We start from the raw sequence: 17,867 nt of genomic DNA on the forward strand, positions 1-17,867 counted from the left end.
TTATACCTAGCCAGTTTCTTTCCTAAGCGTTCAAAGTAGACAAAAACGTTTATCTGTGTAATGCTAGGGACTTGGTTTCTGACTTCTGCCCATTTGTGTATGACTCAAAGTTGCTGTAACGTCACTCCACTGGTTTCACTTTTATGACCACGCAGGACCACCGTGGTACAGGGAATAAGACAGAGTGTTTTCATCACTCAGGGCAGTGCAGAATGCCTTGTTCCTGAGTCACGACCAGGTTCCCTATCAATTGCTAGTAGAAATTAATGAGAATGGTGAAAAGCCATGGATGGCGCCTCTGGACACGACAGACTATCGAGGCCACTTTTGCAAACAGTCTGTTATTTTATTGCACGGGTTTCACTTAAAGGACAAAATGCACCATCAATGTTTGGACAGTTTGGGGTCTCAAATACTGATACAGCATCAGTGTTTACACCCGTAAAGCCAAATTCAACAGCATGATTTATGTTAAACAACACCACTTCAAGATGGCTAACAAAATGAAAATAGAGAAAGGGGGGAAAAGCTTTAAAAATGTGTTAAGTTGAAGCATACGCAAGTGTAGGATTAAAAACTGTATCATACAAATCTGGAAATCAAAAATATTTTGTGGCATGTCAGTTAGAGTTATATTCACTTGGACTGTTATTTATCATATAATTAAGGCCTATTTGGTTCATTTCCTTCATACTGATGAATTGAGAATTTCAGGAAAACCATGGTTATAAAAATGATCAATCTTGAAAAAGTATGTACAGATAAATGTAAAATCACAAACTAAAAAATATCCCCACCCCTTGCCCTCGATTTACAAAAGGGAAAGTTTCCCATGGAGGGAAAGTTCCACAGTCCCCTCCCTCCCCACCTCATGTCCCCAGTTCTGTTTTTTTCTATCGCTTAAAACTAAATGACCTTGGAGCCGAAGAGGAGGGAGCGAACAGAGAGACATCTTTATGAGGCTCCCATTGTCATCTGTAACAGTTTGAAAAGTGTCTTTTCTTTCTTTCCCCACACCCAACTCAGCAATGTTTGCAAGATATTTAAAATTTAAAGAGAGGAAAATATATATACATATACATATACATATGCATATACATATATATACTGGTGAACAACAAAGGAATGCCCAAGAAAAGAGCTAATAATGGGCAAAACCACGAGAAAAGTGTGTGGGCATTTTCTGAGCTAAAGATTCCTTTTAAGGCAATGAACGGGGAGAGGGGTATTAAGACTAAAAAATGCCAGACAGGATGCTTTTCTAGAACTTTGGCTTTGGAGCCTGGCATTGGAGCAGGCTTCCACTGCCTGTGGCAAGCAAACCCAGGGCCACAGGCCCAGTATCTGCAGCACCTCGGTGGGCAGGCTAGCAGCCCTCTTATACGTGGGCACTCTTGGCATGAGTGGGCGAGCTGGAGCCCGAAGAGTAGTAGAAACGGTTTTCGCCGAACGACTGGGCATCTCCGGCACAGCAGAGGATGACACAGCCACCCACGAGGCACAGCACGGCACCGATCCAGCCCGCGTACAGGGAGTAGCCGAAGCTCACGATGGTGGTCTCGCGGTGGGCGCACACGGGGAACCAGATGGTCGCAACCATGGCGCAGAGAGCTGCGGAGACAAGAGAGAGCTGTGACCGGGCACGCCCGCCACACACCAAGCGCAGCGGGCGGGCTCCCCTTCACTCCACAGACACGCTCCTCTAGCTTCCAGCCAGGTCCGAAAAGCACCCCCCACACAGCTCTGCTCCCATGGCAAGCCAAACCTAAAGGTGTGCGTCTGGGGAATAAGCCGATCCAAAGCTGTGTCAAACTGCTAGGTCCTTATTTTTTCAGCAGGTGCCAGACACCAAAGAACTCCAAGGTAAAAGCCCAAAAATAAATCACTGAAGCCAAAAAAGAGGTATTTGTGTTTACTTACATATCTTCACTTTATGTATCTTTACTTACAGTTCTATGATTACACTTACCTAATTGTGTTATAATTACCTCTTTACATGCCTATTTCCCATTCCAAGTTCTGAGTTCCTTGAAGGAAGGGGCCATGTCCTACTTACATTTGTAAGTCGGGGTTTAACTCACTGTGAGGCACATAGCGTGTGCTCAGTGCATACCAGCTGAATGACGAGATGGCCTGATGAATTCGGAAATGAGAAATAAAATGATGCCTACTTGATTTTTCCACTCTATTTTTTCAGTTTGTCAATTCACATTACAAAGACCTTGAAGAAGCTCTGAGAATCCTCTTGCTATGGTGGATGTTGCCAGACATCAGTCGAGTTTTGGCTACGAGTCTGAGTTTGTGTTACACTGTTCACAATCACACAAATAAATGATACTTGGAGTGAAAGAATTTACTCATGCAAAGATTTTATGGTGATGATATCTGCGGTGATGAGTCACAATGGTGGAATTTTATGGTCTTCCACCAACCAGTCTTTCAGACTTGGCTTAGATTTTTAAGAGTAGGATAAGAAATAGCTTCTGTATCATTTAGTTCTTCCCCTCCTCCTAAGCAGAGTAGCAAAACAAGGACAGGCAGGAGGTTTAAAATTTTTCATAAAGTTTTTACAAAAAATTTTAAACCTCTACATCAGCATTGTCAAATAGGGTAGTCACAAGCGACAGGGGCTTTTAAATGTTTCTCATGAGGCTAGTGAGATCAAAAAACCGTGTTTTGAATATTAATTAATTAAAATTTAAATAACCCCATGTGGCTAGTGGCTAATGTGCTGAACAACACAACTCCAGACAAAGTAACTCCATAGCTTCCTTTGGTATCATCTGATTTCTCACAGCTACAAGCAGGAAAGAAATTTTAGTTGAAGCTTTAAATTGGGATGACACACTAAAGCTGGCAGATCAAGAAAATAATAATGAGGTTGCCAATCATTAGCCATAAAGCCTTCAATAAATTCAAGGCAGGGCACTGCGATGTTTGCTACCTGGAGTATCCTTGTCACTTTCAACTCAGCAAGCGTTTCTGATTTCTATTCACACGGAGTTATTTTCTGACTTACCTCTACGCCCACAGAGAAGATATATAATTTTTTTTCAAACATAAGCACTCAAATCTAACAGCCTCATACATTAGTTCTAAACTGAAGAAAAGATTTCAGTCTCACCCCCTTTGAAAGACCTCTTTAGCCCCCTCACTGCATTTGTGTAGCTTGTAAGAGGCTCTTGTTAACAACAGACGAAGCCTACCCCACAAGCTGGGTGTACATACACTTAAATAGATGTGATTCCTATTATATAAAAAAGCACAGATCCCTAGTAGAAGTCAGAGGGAAGAAAGTTAATTTGGGGGTTTTGAGTTGCTCAAATTGGCTTTCTAACAGCCTAAATTCACTCCACTAATTGTGAACTACTCACATATTTCAGGAGTTTTTATAGACTATCTAAGAAGCTAAAATCTATCCATATGTTAATGGCTTCATTTTTTCTTAAAGAGTAAGAACAATCATGGCAGCCTCTGTAATATGTTTGTATGAGATACCATGAGACGATATATTGTCCTTCTGTGAGTAGTGTTCTCAAGACCAGTGTCAATGGAATCTTCCCTTTCCAGCCCAGGGCCTCGAACACCTGAGATACAGGGGAAAAGGCTTTTTCTCTCTTCCTCCAGCCACACATTCCAAATGCAGCCCTCACCAAAAACAGCTTGGCTACTGTCAGTCATACCCTCAGCAAGACACAGAGAAAGAAGAGAAGAAAAAGAGAGTCTTTCCCTGTGTCAGGACAAGAAACAGAAACTCTTTCTAGAGTGTTTCAGCCAGAGAGAACTGCTCTAGATTCTTCATATCAATACACAATCCAGTTACACATCCCTAGACCCCCAAAGTGGGCACTCATTCTGCTTGAGCAAAACAGCAACGTAGCAAGGGTTTCCAAATGCCCAAGCTTGATCAGAAGGAAAAGGTGGGGAGGGAATAGCTGAATTCCATAGGAAAAAAAAAAATTTGATTTCCCAAACAACTGATTCAATTCAGTTGGTTCAATTCAACCGATCTTTCCCATAAACAATTAGCCTGGTTTCAAAACAGCTTATGGTTCAAATTAAGTTTTATATTTTTCAGTTGTTTCGTATTTTTACATACAACACATATACATGCACAAGTGTTCCCCACACTTCATGTAAACCTACCTCAAATGCAGATTTGGTGTAGATTTTATAAAATAAAGATATATATTTTATATATACTTTATATATATAAAATAAAATAAGAAATTGCCTAGTTCTTCCCCTCTTCCTAAACAAAATAATACGGGTATCTTCACGTGGGGAAAGAATCAGGCTCAATATTCCAAAAATAATCATCAGCCTTGATTTCTATTGTTTTAGGGATTTTGTTAGTTTTTTTTTTTTTGAGACAGAGAGAATGAGAGAGAGAGGGCACATGAGAGGGGGGAGGGTCAGAGGCAGAAGCAGGCTCCCCGCCGAGCAGGGAGCCCCATGCGGGACTCGATCCAGGGACTCCAGGATCATGACCTGAGCCGAAGGCAGTCGCTTAACCAACTGAGCCACCCAGGCACCCGGGATTTTGTTAGATTTTATTCCAATGTAATTCACTAGAAAAAGGAAACAGGAAAATGTCTAAATGCCTACATAATGAACCTAGAGGACTAGATGAGTGGATGGGTGGATGGATGGATGGATGGATGGATGGATGGATGAGAGACAGTCTCATTTCAAGCCTACTTTCCACTTCAAACACATCAAAACTGACTTCCCAAATCATAAAACTGTAATGTAACTTTAACACACTTAAAGTTACAAGTTCATTATTTACCTCATTAAAGATTTCCTTCTTTTATAATCCATGCAAAACCAGACAAATGAGTGCCAGCAGGGTCACATTATTTCCTAGTAGATAAAGGAACTCTGGGTGAATTCCTGTGGCTCTCAACGATGAACCACATCAAAACCACTAAAAGATGACAGGCTGCCACACAACATGAAGGGAAATGAGAGGTTCGCTGGAAACAGTGACCTTCAAGTGAACTCAGAATGAAGAATGTTTAGAAACCAAAAAAGAAGCATTTACTCAGTATCAGCGTGGTTTGAAGGGAAAGGGGGATGTTTTCATCAGTAAAGTTAAAATGCAAGTTAAACTATTACTTAACTAAAAGATGTGAAATATTAATAAAACTAGCAATAATATTTGACTTTCTTAATGACATAGAAGGCCTGCTAGATTTATTTCTATTTGCAGACACACACACACACACACACACACACACAGAGTTTATAAAGGTTCTCCCAATTACTTGGAGAAAATAAAGAAAATGCTTTTCTAAAAAAGTCACAGTTACCCATAGGTAAAGAAAATTGAAAAAAGATAAGGAGAATTTTCATTGCTTTTCTTTTCATGTCATCAGAATGTATTTTTAAAGTAAGTCTCTAACAGAAGAATTTTAACACTCAGATTTTTCAATCTATTTCTCCTCTTCTACCTTCCAAAGATGCAGTAGTTAACTTTACAAGGGGGGGCAGGAATCTATCATTTGGAAGGTAGCAGAAAGTGAAAATTGGGGGCATACTTAGCTAAAAAAAAAAAGAAGAAAAAAGAAGAAAAGAAGGAGGAGGTGGAGGAGAGCAGGGAAGAAGGCTTCACTGTGTAGATATAGATTTCTCCAGACTTGGTGCTCTCACAAATAGAAATCCCTGCTCTTCATGGAATAAAATTGTTTGCCTCTTTTGGTTAAGTTTCAAATAATGTAATACAATGTGTTCATTAGTAGATAGAATACAGCCTTATTAAAAGTTAACAATGATCGATGTAGTCAAACACAGAAAATAGTTGGAAAGGCAATTTTAGAGCAATAAAAGGTACTTGCAGCTTTTAATTTCTTTAGGGATTAGATGACACATAGTAACATAGTTAAATAAATGTGATGAAGTTAAATAAAATTAGTAAACGTGTGTTTGACTTTGAAGGCAACAATTTAGAGAGAGACGGAAAGACTGACAAAGAGGCCCAAAAAGGCAGAAGAGCACAAGACTCTGACATTTCTTCCTTCTTCCAATGAATACCACTGTTTTCAGGTTTTGTCACTTTCAGAACTAAGAACTGACAGTACTTTTAAGAGCATTATTTCTAGCACAAAGCAAGATTTCCATTAAAATCACATAAATTACTCTGAATGATAGAAGTAATACTGGAAAAAAATCTTGATATTGTATCTGAGATTTGCTTCAAAAAAAATTCTGGGGACTGGAAGAAAAGAAGTACATAGATGAAATAGATTGGCTATGAGTTCATCATTATCAAGAATGAGTTTGGGTTATACTAGTTTTTCTACTTTTGGGTATGTATGAAATTTTCCACAATAAAAACTATTTTTTAAATCTGCCTCCATTTAGGGGCGCCTGGGTGGCTCAGTTGGTTAAGCGACTGCCTTCGGCTCAGGTCATGATCCTGGAATCCCGGGATCGAGTCCCGCATCGGGCTCCCTGCTCGGCAGGGAGTCTGCTTCTCCCTCTGACCCTCCTCCCTCTCATGCTGTCTGTCTCTCATTCTCTCTGTCTCAAATAAATAAATAAAATCTTTAAAAAAAAAAAATCTGCCTCCATTTAAACATTTGACAATGCACTTATTGCTGCCTTCTATAACTGATGCCATTATAACATATGATCGAAATAGCAACTAACTTTAGCTTTGTACCAATTAACTCAAGGCAACAAGTAATGAGATTTCTAACGAGCTGTTGGAGTCATATTCATTTGTTGTTTCCTTATAATTTGAATCTAGAAAAATTTTATTTTATTTTTTTTAATTTGTGATTCTCTAAATTTTGACTTAAGAAAACATAGCTGCCAAAGGACATACTCTTCTTATACAATGACTTTTATGAAGATCTAATATTTAAAACAATAATCAAGTCAATGGAAGATTTGAATACGTTATTTTCCTGGCCTGCTTTCAACATTTTTTCCTTTTATTTCTATTTCATACTTCATTATCTTTTTTTCCCCATAACCTTTTTTAAAAGCCAGTCCCGTGGTTATTTGTTAATTTTTTTCTAATCACAGAACTTAGAGATGGGAGAGACCTCATAAAGCAGTTAATTCTTCCAATTTTACTGATAACTGTCATTTTAAGTCACAAGCATACTAAAGGTGCCACAACCTTTCCACTACCCATATGAAATTTGATTTACATTATGGGCTTGTTTGTATAAAGCTAATGAGTTTAGAGAAAGACTTTTTCCATCTATTCTCTTAAGACCCCAGGATTAAGGGCATCACTGTTTACTCCACACCAAAGGGTGACCTTTCCTAGGACATCTGATTCTGTGTGCATGACAAGCTCAGTCTCTCCCACAGTAGCACACACCCTTTATTTTACTACAATTCCATTATTAACCTGTAAGTTCCAAGTTAAAACAACTTTTTTCTAATACAAATACAATTCCTGGGGCCATATTTTTTAAAAGAAGGAGAGAAAACGACAGGATCCCACTTAGGAAGGAATATACACTTCCTCTCCTACCATTCCCTACCCCGTCTCCCCAAAAACACCCAAATCAAGTACTTTCTAAGTTACAATGAGGTGAGAATGAGATCAAATCAGAACTAAGCCTGACCGTTTTTAGCTGGGTAGTTTAATGTGGCTTCTTATAATGGAATAGGCAAAAAACTCCAACTATTTGTGATCTACACTCTGGTTTTTACAATGTAAACTATGGAAATATCTCCATTAGACCAGGATGCAGTCTAGCATTTCCAGGACCAGCTCACTGACTCTCTTGACCAGTGCCATGTGTGGAGATTACCCCACAGGAATGAGACATGATCAAAAGAATACCCAACCGCTCTCTGGGTTAGCTCTCTATTTCCTCTAACCAATAACAGCAATGATAATAGCAACCATTTGTTGAGCACTTACTATGTGCCAGACACCAGGCTAAATAACTTGCATACCTCCTTTCACTATTCTTACCAACCTCAGATATAAGCATTATCGCCTCATTTCAAATAAAGGGTCAGAGACATTAAGTAACTGCCCCTGTTCACACAGCTGGAAAGTGGCAGATCCAAGATTCAGTACAGTTGGTCTGACGCCCAATGATAAGATAAGGCAGCTCAGGGCATAGGCACCTCCTGCCCTAGGGGCTCTTGAAAAGCCACAGATGAGATTCACCGGGATCCATCCTAGATCTGAGAAGTCAGCTACATCAGGCTCCCATTCCTTCCCCGCAAAGCAGGACCAAATCCTTACACCATTAAACTTAAGACTATTGAGAAGATAAAGCAGTTGTACAACAGACATAATTTTTTAAGCTTTTGGAAAAATAAAAATTTTCAGAGTCAGGAAGAACTGACTTTAATTAATAGTGCTTAGTTTCCATACCCAGATTAGCTTCAGTATTGTTTCCAGTTCCCAGGCCCCAAAACCCCAGTGCTGCCTGGTCCCCTTTGGTCAGCCACCACACCTCAGCTGGGGCATCCCTGGTGACCCCCAGGATCCAGCAGGAACCCAGCACTGGCTTCTCCAGGGAGAGCGCAGAAGCCAATCCCGAGCGACACAAAGGGAGCCTTCTCTCTAGCTCCTCCCACCCACTGCCAACAGGGGAACCAAGGCACCGGGCTCCAGAGAAGACCCAGAGGGGAACAGCAGATGCCACAATTGAGACAATGAGGGTTGCATTTCCAGAGCGAGCTCAGTCCAGTCAAAACAACATCCAACCTGAAGGCAAGCGGCGACCCACTGAGAAATAAACCTGACAGGAGCCATCAAAGAGGCAGCAGGTAACTCTGGAAATTCAAAGCTACAAGAGGGCAAGGGGTGGTGTCATCACTCCAACCTAATCATGAGTGGCCAGAAGGCTGCAGCGGCTCTGGAAGAGTCTGATCCCTCAATGCCCCTCCAGGTTTTCACTCCAGGCAGTGACAGGGGACTGAGGGACTCCCATCACTACCGGCCCCACCTCCCGTTCCTCTCTACGATTCTGTCCACATATTCCAACCAACCCACTTGACAAAGATAAAGAACAGCTTTAATTCAGCTATGAAGTTTCAAACAATTCACCTGGACAGTTCACTTGTTTTTAGGGTTTTTTTAAATACCGATTTGTCTATATATACTTGCTTTATATCTTTATTTCCCACAGGGTTTGAGGTTTTTGTTTTGTTTTGTTTTAATGTATTCTCTTAGTGGATATCCTATGACTCTCATATGGAAGGCCAGAATTTCTAAAAATGAACACCTAACACAACAGATTCACCCGTTGGGTCTGGCATCCTCGGAGACAGAGCCTTCTGGGGCTTCTGTAAGAATGGGAGGCAGGTAACAATGGCAACTGCCTAGAATGAGAAGGGTTTCCACCTGGTTTCCGCACACCAATTTACCTGTAGAGCTTTGGTCTAACTGTTGGAAAGGGAATTTGAATGTAAAGATCTGATCTCCAAAAAGCAATGTAACAGAGGACCCTGTGAGTTAGATGGATCGCCTGATACTGAGTCTGTGTTCCACGTGGCACTCCCACACAGATTCTTTGTGCCTGGAACCAAAATGTCCATGCCCTTGGGATGCCTGGGTGGCTCAGTCGTTAAGCGTCTGCCTTTGGCTCAGATCATGATCCCATGGTCCTGGGATCGAGTCCCACATTGGGCTCCTTGCTCAGTGAGGAGCCTGCTTCTCCCTCTCCCTCTGCTGCTCCCCCTGCTTGTGCTCTCTCTCTCTCTCTGACAAATAAATAAATAAAAATCTTTAAAATGTCCATGCCCAGATTCTTCCCCGGAAATGACAGGTGGCCCTCTGGTCTTTTCACTCCCGTTACCCAACCCCACACACACCTACACAAGCCCCTCCTCTGAATTCTCTGTGGCTTCACAAGTCCCTGAAAACTTCCATCCCTTTGCGAAATGGCACCCCTACCCCTCATGTCCCCTTACCTCACCGATGTCACTGTGGATGGTCATTACTAAGTGGCACTGACCCACATAGAACCCTGACCCTTCCCCTTCCCCTTCAACATATAGTCTGATACCAGTTTGAGGATGGGAATTCCTTGTCTCAGGAGAACCTGACTCGATGTCAGGCAGACCAGATGCTGCTCACCAACATCAGTGCACTTCGCAACAAGAGCTGCTCTTAAAATTCATGGCTCCTATTAGGATTTAGAATGTGCTAGTGGAATTAGAATTTAAGAAAAAAAGTAGAGAGAATTGAAATCACTGAAGAGAGCAGAGCTAGAAGGATCCTCCCTAGGTTGTTAAATCAAGCCCTCTGTGTGCAGGTGAAACTAGGAAAACTGAACAAGCACGTGCCATTTCCTTGGCCTGGGCTGTTCCCCCACCCGCCTCCAACCCATGATCTGACTACCTTCTCTTCAACTCTCAACACTCATCACTGGGGTCCTCTGCTCTGGGAAACTCCTCCAGCCTGGCTTAGGTTCCTTCCTATGCATGTGCACACCCTGTGCACCTTTTTTAAATGAGCACATGCCACACTCTATCAAGATGTCCAAGTACACTCAACGCAGAGACCGCCTTTCTCCCCCAGTGTCCCCAGTGCCGATCATGATGCCTGGCACTCAGCAGATGCTCCATGAATCCTTACTGAATAAAAGATTAAGGGACACCTGGCTGGCTCAGTCGGTGGAGCATGTGACTCTTGGTCTCGGGGTTGTGAGTTTGAGTCCCACATTAGGTGTAGAGATCACTTAAAAATAAAATAAATAAAATAAAATAACTGCATCATCACTAGTGATCTACCACCCTCAACATCTTACTTTTCTCTTGCCCTCCTCTTTCTCTACTCTTTCTTTATACATTAAATGAAGTTCTCAATTGTAGCTACACGTAAGAATCACCTGGAATGCGGTGCCTGGGTGGCTCAGATGGTTAAGCATCTGCCTTCGGCTCAGGTTATGATCTCCAGGTCCTGGGATCGAGCCCCACGTTGGGCTCTCAGCTCAGCGGAGAGTCTGCTTCTCCCTCTCCCTCTGCCCCTACCCTTGCTTGTGTGCTCTTTCTCTCTCTCTAATGAATAAACTTCTAAAAATCTTAAAAAAAAAAAAAAAAAGAATCACCTGGCAGCTTCCAAAAAATATCTTTGCTTGGCCTGATGCCCAGTAATTCCGAATGCTGGGATCTGGACAGAGATATTCCCAAGAAAGGGATCCCACTGTGAAGCCTGAGTGGAGAGCCACTGTGTTACTCTCTCCTGTCCCCTGGTCTCTCTCTTAAGTATACCCACTTTTTTCCTTTAGCTTTTTAACTTTTTTTTCATGTCCAGTGACCCCCGCAGACATTACTTATCCCTTTGCATCAACTACCCATGAAACATAAAGAGATACACATTATGGGGGGCTTTTCCCGGGTGGATACACCTGGCTGCCTTTCACATGCCTCCTGAACTCAATGAAGCAGCAGGAGGATCTGAGATTCATCAGGTTCACTCGAAGATGGAGTGCTCTATAGAAAGTTGTCTTACCCAGCAGAATGAGCAGAACGCCAGCCAGCTGGGCCCGCCTGTACTTGGCCACCCCAGGCTCCTGGCCCATTCGAATGAAGGGGAGAACCGTCAGCAGCAGGAGAATGGCGGGCAGCCCCAGGACTGAGGCTGCTATCATCAGGGCTCGGCAGGCCTGGACATAGCCTGGACACAAAAGAACAGACAGGGGCGTTAGACCATGGGTCCCCTTGGAGCCTGAACCCTGGCTCAAGGGAATTCAGCCCATCTGCCTTCCTCTGGCCCTATTCCAGGACTCAGAATATGGTAAACGCTGTTGAAGATCACTTCACATGTTTAGATTTTAAAGTCACTCCCTGACAGACAAAGGAGGTTGGAGGCTGGAGAGACTGGGTGGAGATCTCTGGTTTAGACCACCTTTCTAAGCTCCCAGGATGAAGGGGTCAAGAGTCCAATTACACCATTACATCGCCTTATGAAAGAGTCAGATTAAAACTCAAACCCTCCCGGATGTCTTCTGTGATGGTCTGTGCTGATCCCAGCCTGCTGCTGATTCGCTCTGCCTGGGTGACCGTGGGCAAGGCACGAAACTGCTATGTCTTAGCACGGTCCTCGTTGGTAACATAAAAATGGTAATAGTGCCTGTATCTCTCTAAAAGATCAACTAAGATTAACTTAGTTAACTCATGCAGTGCTTAGAACAGTGCCTGGCACGTACTAAGTATTCCAAAAAGATTAGCTATTTTTCCTGGTGTTATTACTCTGTGTCAGGGCAATCATTTTATCTCCAGGTGTACGCGGTGATTTTGTCCCTAACCATGTGCTTTTAATTTCCATTGTATATAGTGTGTGGTCCTAATTGGACTAAACTAAGACTCGGGCTTTCTCTCTTGATATTTCCGCAGAGGCTACTGTGCTCATGAATCCTGACCCCTACTGACGGTCAGGCGCTATCTCCTGCCTCACCCAGTCTCCTGGGCGTGCTTCCACTACGGTCTGGTATCGCTTTAAAGGCATCTCTGGGCCTGGGTGGCTCAGTGGGTTAAGCGTCTGCCTTCAGCTCAGGTCATGATCCCAGAGTCCTGGGATGGAGCCCCGCGTCGGGCTCCTTGCTCAGCCAGGAGCCTGCTTCTTCCTCTGCCTGCTGCTCCCACTGCTTGTGCTCTTGTTCTCTCACTCTCTCTCTACCTCTCTCTACCTGACAAATAAATAAAATCTTTACAAAAAAAAAAAAGGCATCTCTCCAGACCCAAGGATTCCTAGAGGAATCCTGCCTTGGTCTTCAGCAAATGATATAAACATGAAATTATGAATGAAGGAATAAAAAGTTGAATAATAAGAGTGGAGCAAAACCAAATGAACTTTATGCTGTCAAATAAAATGCCAGGTAACAATTTCATTAAGAAACAGATTACAGGGCGCCTGGGTGGTGGCTCAGATGGTTAAGCGTCTGCCTTTGGCTCAGGTCATGATCCCAGGGCTCTGGGATCGAGTCCCGTGTCAGGCTCCCTGCTCAGTGGGGAGCCTGCTTCTCCCTCTGCCTCTCTCTCTCTCTCTCTGTCTCTCATGAATAAATAAATAAAATCTTAAAAAAAAAAAAAGAAACAGATTACAATATGTGCAATATTTATGTAAAATAAATCTGACAAGATACTGGCAGAATATGGCAGACTTAAATGTGCTGTTTCTCACTAAAACACTCTCCCTCCTCCAAAATCAAAGGAGGGGGGTGTATTTATTACTCTCCCTTTTCCGCTCAGACGGAAGTTGAGCTAGTGGCCTGGGGGAGGCAGAGTTAGAGACAAAATGAGCCCCAATTTCTGCCTCACACACCAAGACTGTCATACCAAATCTGGTCAGCCTGCCCTGTGCACCAAGACCCAGTTGCAACACTGTCTTAGCAAGATCTAGTTTGCCAGAATTCAGACTCTTTAAGGGTACTTTTCCAACCATTGCCCATCTCAGCTTCTTCAAAATGAAAGGTGAACAATCAATCAACTGTCTGTTGACTTGAAGATCCCCCAGAGAAGAGCCACGGATTCTGAGGGATGACCTCTGACTGAAGCCCAGTGCCCCTGCAGCTTGTAGGAAGGCCAAGGTGGACACAGCAGAAGCAGTCAACTAGCAACTGAGGTTCTGAAATTCATGGTGCAGGCTGTCTACATGCTCAAGACCAAGGCCATGTCTGAAAAATCAAAAGATGGAGACAAGATCTGTTCCTGGGCCCACCCAATTGCGAGGGAGGGGGACAGCAGGAAGGATTAGGCCCTCCCTAAAATGTACTCCATCTGTAGGATGGTCTGTTCTCTGAAAATAAACCACTTGGCTCTGAATACTCAGGAAATTTAACTTCAGGGAAAGGAAAGAGAGAGAAAAGAAAGAAAGAAAAGAAAGAAAGAAAAGAAAGAGAAAGTGATTTTATGCTATAGTCAGATTCCTACAAATACCATGCCCAGCTTTTAATAAAAAATCATAGCAGCAACTTATGAAGCCTCTACTACCAAAGGAGGTTTACATTTCTTATCGCATTTAATCCCGCAAAACAACTCTGAAAGAGAGGTGGTTGGTTTGATTTTAATTTTTAAAGGAAGACAACTGGGATTCACAGAGATTAGGAAATTGTCCTAAATCATCCAGATGATGAGCACTGGATCCCAGAGTCTGACCCAGGTCTACCCAAGGCTGCCATTAAGTGAAGGTGAGTGCAGATCTGGGTTCCCAGGACTTCTGTCATTCTGGAAGTTCAAAACGGAGTAGAAGGGGTTGCCTGTCTGGCTCAGTCAATAGAGTGAGTGACAACTGATCTTGGGGTCGTGAGTTCAAGCCCCACGTTGGATGTAGAGATAAATTAAATAAAAAACCTTTTTCTTTTTTTTTTTAATTTTTAAAAAATGGAGAAGAGGGGAGTGCTTGGCAGGACTGACATGCATTGTGTGCACCAGCTGTGCTTCCGTGGCAACGCCTGGTGCAGAAGATGCAAAGAGAGCAGGACGCCATCTCTATCTTGGAGGAATTTAAAATGTGGTAGAAAAACTTTACTCACAATGAGCAAAAAAGTCAAAATGCGCCCTGATGGTGATAAGCGTCAAATACCAGGGCAGCAAGGAGGAAGGGGGATTGATTCCAACTACACATGTGGGAAAGCTTAAAGGGGAGAGCAGCGTTTCCAGGGGAGCTAAAGGATCTCCCAGGAGATGGCACAAAGCCAAAGGCTCCCAGACTGGCCTTGGGGCCCACTTACTCCGCTGATGAAAGAAACCAGGATAGGCTTTTAAATGGGTAACTCAGGGCACCTGGGTGGCTCAGTGGGCCGGGGTCATGATCTCAAGGTCCTGGGATCAAGCCCCTGGACAGGCCCCCTGCTCAGTGGGGAGTCTGCTTCTCCCTCTGCCCCTCCCCCCGCTCGTGCTCTCTCCCTCTCCCTGTATCTCTCTCAAAATAAATAAATAAAATCTTTATAAATAAATAACTAAATTTGCACCATCCTCAAAGGCTAGCGGGACAGAAGGCAATCGTGTCTAGGCTAAACCCGCTAGCAGGACAGAGAGAAAGAGCAAAAACCCGAAGGGGAGCCTGCGATCTAGCCAATCACCCAACTGGCTCGAGGTTTTCATCTGAATTGAAACTGTTGCCCAGAATTGTTCAAAAGGGAGGCAAGTGAAGATGGGCCCTCCCCTCCCCCCCACCTGGCGTCGGAGGAGGTGGAGGCTAGACAATTCTCTCCTCTCCCCTCTCAGAGACGCAGCTGGAGCGGAGCGGGCAACCCACGGTGGCTCGCCTTCCCGCAGTGTGAGCGCGCCCTCCGGGGGGCGACACCACCTCCCTATCGGACCCGAGAGGTGTAGAGGCAGGGAGGGGGCGGACGGACGCCCCCACTGCAGGGGCAAGGGGTGGGGAAAGTAAGACAGCTCCCCCCCACCCCCCTCCCAGCCTACGAGAACGGACCTGGCGGAGCTGGGAGGGCCCTGACTTGGCCAGGACTAACCTTTACAACAAGGTGGGACTGAAGGTGTCAAAGACGTGCCCTAAGGTCTTCAGTGTTTCTGTGACCGCCATCTAATGCGCCCATCCCCAGTCTGCCCCGAGGGTCAGGGTTAGGAGCAGCCACTCAGAGGTGGGGTCCTTACCGGGCAGGATGAGGATGTCCACCAGGGGCTTGCAGTGGTACAGCCCCGTGGCCATGACGCAGTCAGCCCACAGACCCTTGGAGCCCAGTTCGTCCAGCTTGCGGCAGGTGGGGATGGTGTAGCCGCAGGTCACCACCCAGTCATTGGTGGACGTGGTGACGATGATGCCGATCCAACCCACGAAGCTCGTGACGAAGCCCACTACCTGCAGGCACGTGGCTACCATGGTGGCCGCCACCTCGGCGTCCCCGGGCCTCGCCCCTCACTAGCTGTGCCCGCGCCCGGGACCGGACGGCGCCTGCCCCGGTCCTCTCTTCGCACGCTCGCGAGCCGCTGACCGGCGACGGCCGGACGTGGGGCGCTGGAGGCGGCGGCAGGCCAGGAAAGGCTGCGAGCCCAGCTCCGACGGCACGACAGGCGCACGGCGGGGACAGCGGCGCGGCTGGGCAGGGCGCCCCCGCCCCCCCTTTAAACCCCGTAGACCCGGCCGGCGAGCGCCAATCGGCGACGGCCCGGGCGAGCCGGCCAATCGCGGGGCGGGGCCCGGGATGGGGTGTGGGGGAGCGGGGTTAGGGAGGGGGGCGATGCGGCCTCGGCGCTCAGCCCCGCGTCGCGAGGTCCAGGTTGGAGAGTAAAATAATTCGCTCCAGGTCCAAGAAATGGAGAGCGTCAGGCGCGAGTTCTGTTTTGCTGCAAATTCTTTCTCTTCTTGCTGCCCGTCTCACATCTCTGCCTCTGGGTCTCCTCTTTGCTCCATCCCTCCTCCTTCTCCCCCATTCGTTCTTTCTTCCCAGCTGAGAGCAGGGACCGTGATCCTCCCAAGGGTGCCCGGTACAGTTCCTCTACCGCCCAGGACAGTAACAACAGAGGAGCTGAGAACTGCCCTGAGGAAAAGAGGCGAAGCATCCAGCATTCCAGAGTTACTAGCGGAAAGAAAATGATCCTTTCCTGTGGGTGACGATCATCAGAGGTGGCCATGGCCATAATAACGGTGTCAATAACAATAGCAACTCACACTTATCCAGCTGTACTGTCCTGTTCTATGTGCATGCATTTATATTTATGTGTCACCTCATTCTCCTAACAACCCTCTGTGATAGGAACGATTGTTTACGCGTAATACGCCTGAGGAAACAGCATGAGAGGTTAAATTGCCCAACCTCACTCAGCTGGGAAGGGGGAGAGTCGGTGGGCCCATCTCACCTTCCCTCGTTAACCATTCCTGGGAGCCTCTCCTGATTATCACTTTCTGAAAATCCCTAAAAGGCTCAAGTTCCCCGTTTTGACACCTTGAAAGCCACGCTGACTGCTCTGGCTGACAGTAGGTTATGTCTGCGCTCCACCGAGAACTCCGCCTAGCCAAGAGTGAGAGCTCTAGGAGTGTACCTATCATCACCATCATCATTAAGCCTCCTTCTCTCCCGGCATTCAAATAATATCCATTGTATGCCCTTTTTTATCATGCAGAGAAGTCCTCCTTGGGCTATGTTTACATTAAAGAGTTTCAATCCCCTTTGATATATTTGGCTTCTCTTATTCTATGCCTCTATCAACAATCATAAGATTTAAAGATGAGGAGGGTTTCCGCAAACCAAAACTTCCTATTCAATACTCTAAATCTAAGATACGGACTGTAAATCACAGCTACTAAGCTTTCCCATATCTATGCTGGGTGTCAGGGCAAATCACCATATCTTCTAGGGAAGACTAGCCTTGAGGAAAGCCCAAGGAAATCAAGTGCACAAAGAGAAAAGGCTGACAGATGGATGACAGAGTGTCAAGCCGGAGAGCCCACAATTGCCCCAGAGAGCACAGCGGAGAGCAGTACAGGCTGAGCTGCCTGGCTTCAAATCCAGGCTCTACCACTTACTAGCTGTGACACCAAGTAGCTTCATCTCTCTGGGCCTCAGATTTCTTGTGTAAAATGGGGATGAAAATAGTGCCTACCCCATGGGCTGCTTGATTATCATGTGAGTTAATATACACATAGAACTTAAAACAATGTCTGGTACAAAGTACGTGCTCAATAAACCGGAATAATGATCCAGAGCCCTTGCTTCTGCACTCTTAGGTTCTCCCTGCATTCATACAATTTGATTTGTAGAAACTACTGTATAGGAATATGTCCTTTTTTTGAGGGAGCCATTGTGTTTGGGGGCATTTCATCATCTGGATGTTTTCAGATATTTCCTCATAACATTTTTAAAAAGAGAGAGATTTTTGTGTTAAGTACAATATAAACTATAAAACCCATGCAACATCAATTCACTGAGAAAGCAACTGTGAAATCTGCACTCTTGTGACTCCATTAGCATTTG

At 44.8% G+C, this 17,867-nt stretch overlaps 1 protein-coding gene across 1 annotated transcript; it reads right to left on the reverse strand.

Moving 5' to 3' along the window:
- Positions 1-331: 331 nt before the first annotated feature.
- CLDN11 (claudin 11) lies at positions 332-16,413 on the reverse strand. Its single transcript, XM_045863685.2, has 3 exons — positions 15,550-16,413; positions 11,444-11,608; positions 332-1,611 (listed from the first exon to the last, which is right to left on the reverse strand). The coding sequence occupies exons 1-3, from the start codon at positions 15,773-15,775 to the stop codon at positions 1,379-1,381; spliced, it is 624 nt and encodes a 207-aa protein (XP_045719641.1). The 5' UTR covers positions 15,776-16,413; the 3' UTR covers positions 332-1,378.
- Positions 16,414-17,867: the final 1,454 nt, after the last annotated feature.

This window comes from Mirounga angustirostris, unplaced genomic scaffold (genome assembly GCF_029215605.1).
Source record: "Mirounga angustirostris isolate CCGP_5_RB_7025 unplaced genomic scaffold, mMirAng1.0.hap1 SCAF_1, whole genome shotgun sequence".
In the NCBI taxonomy this organism is placed as follows: Eukaryota; Metazoa; Chordata; class Mammalia; order Carnivora; family Phocidae; genus Mirounga; species Mirounga angustirostris.

Excerpts from the sequence above, each read along its gene's own strand:
- CLDN11 (XM_045863685.2), bottom strand. The coding sequence starts at position 15,775 with ATGGTAGCCACGTGCCTGCAGGTAGTGGGCTTCGTCACGAGCTTCGTG. Across the intron at positions 11,609-15,549 it reads GGACATCCTCATCCTGCCCG|GCTATGTCCAGGCCTGCCGA; the intron begins GTAAGGACCCCA and ends TTTTGTGTCCAG. Across the intron at positions 1,612-11,443 it reads CGTTCTGCTCATTCTGCTGG|CTCTCTGCGCCATGGTTGCG; the intron begins GTAAGACAACTT and ends TTGTCTCCGCAG.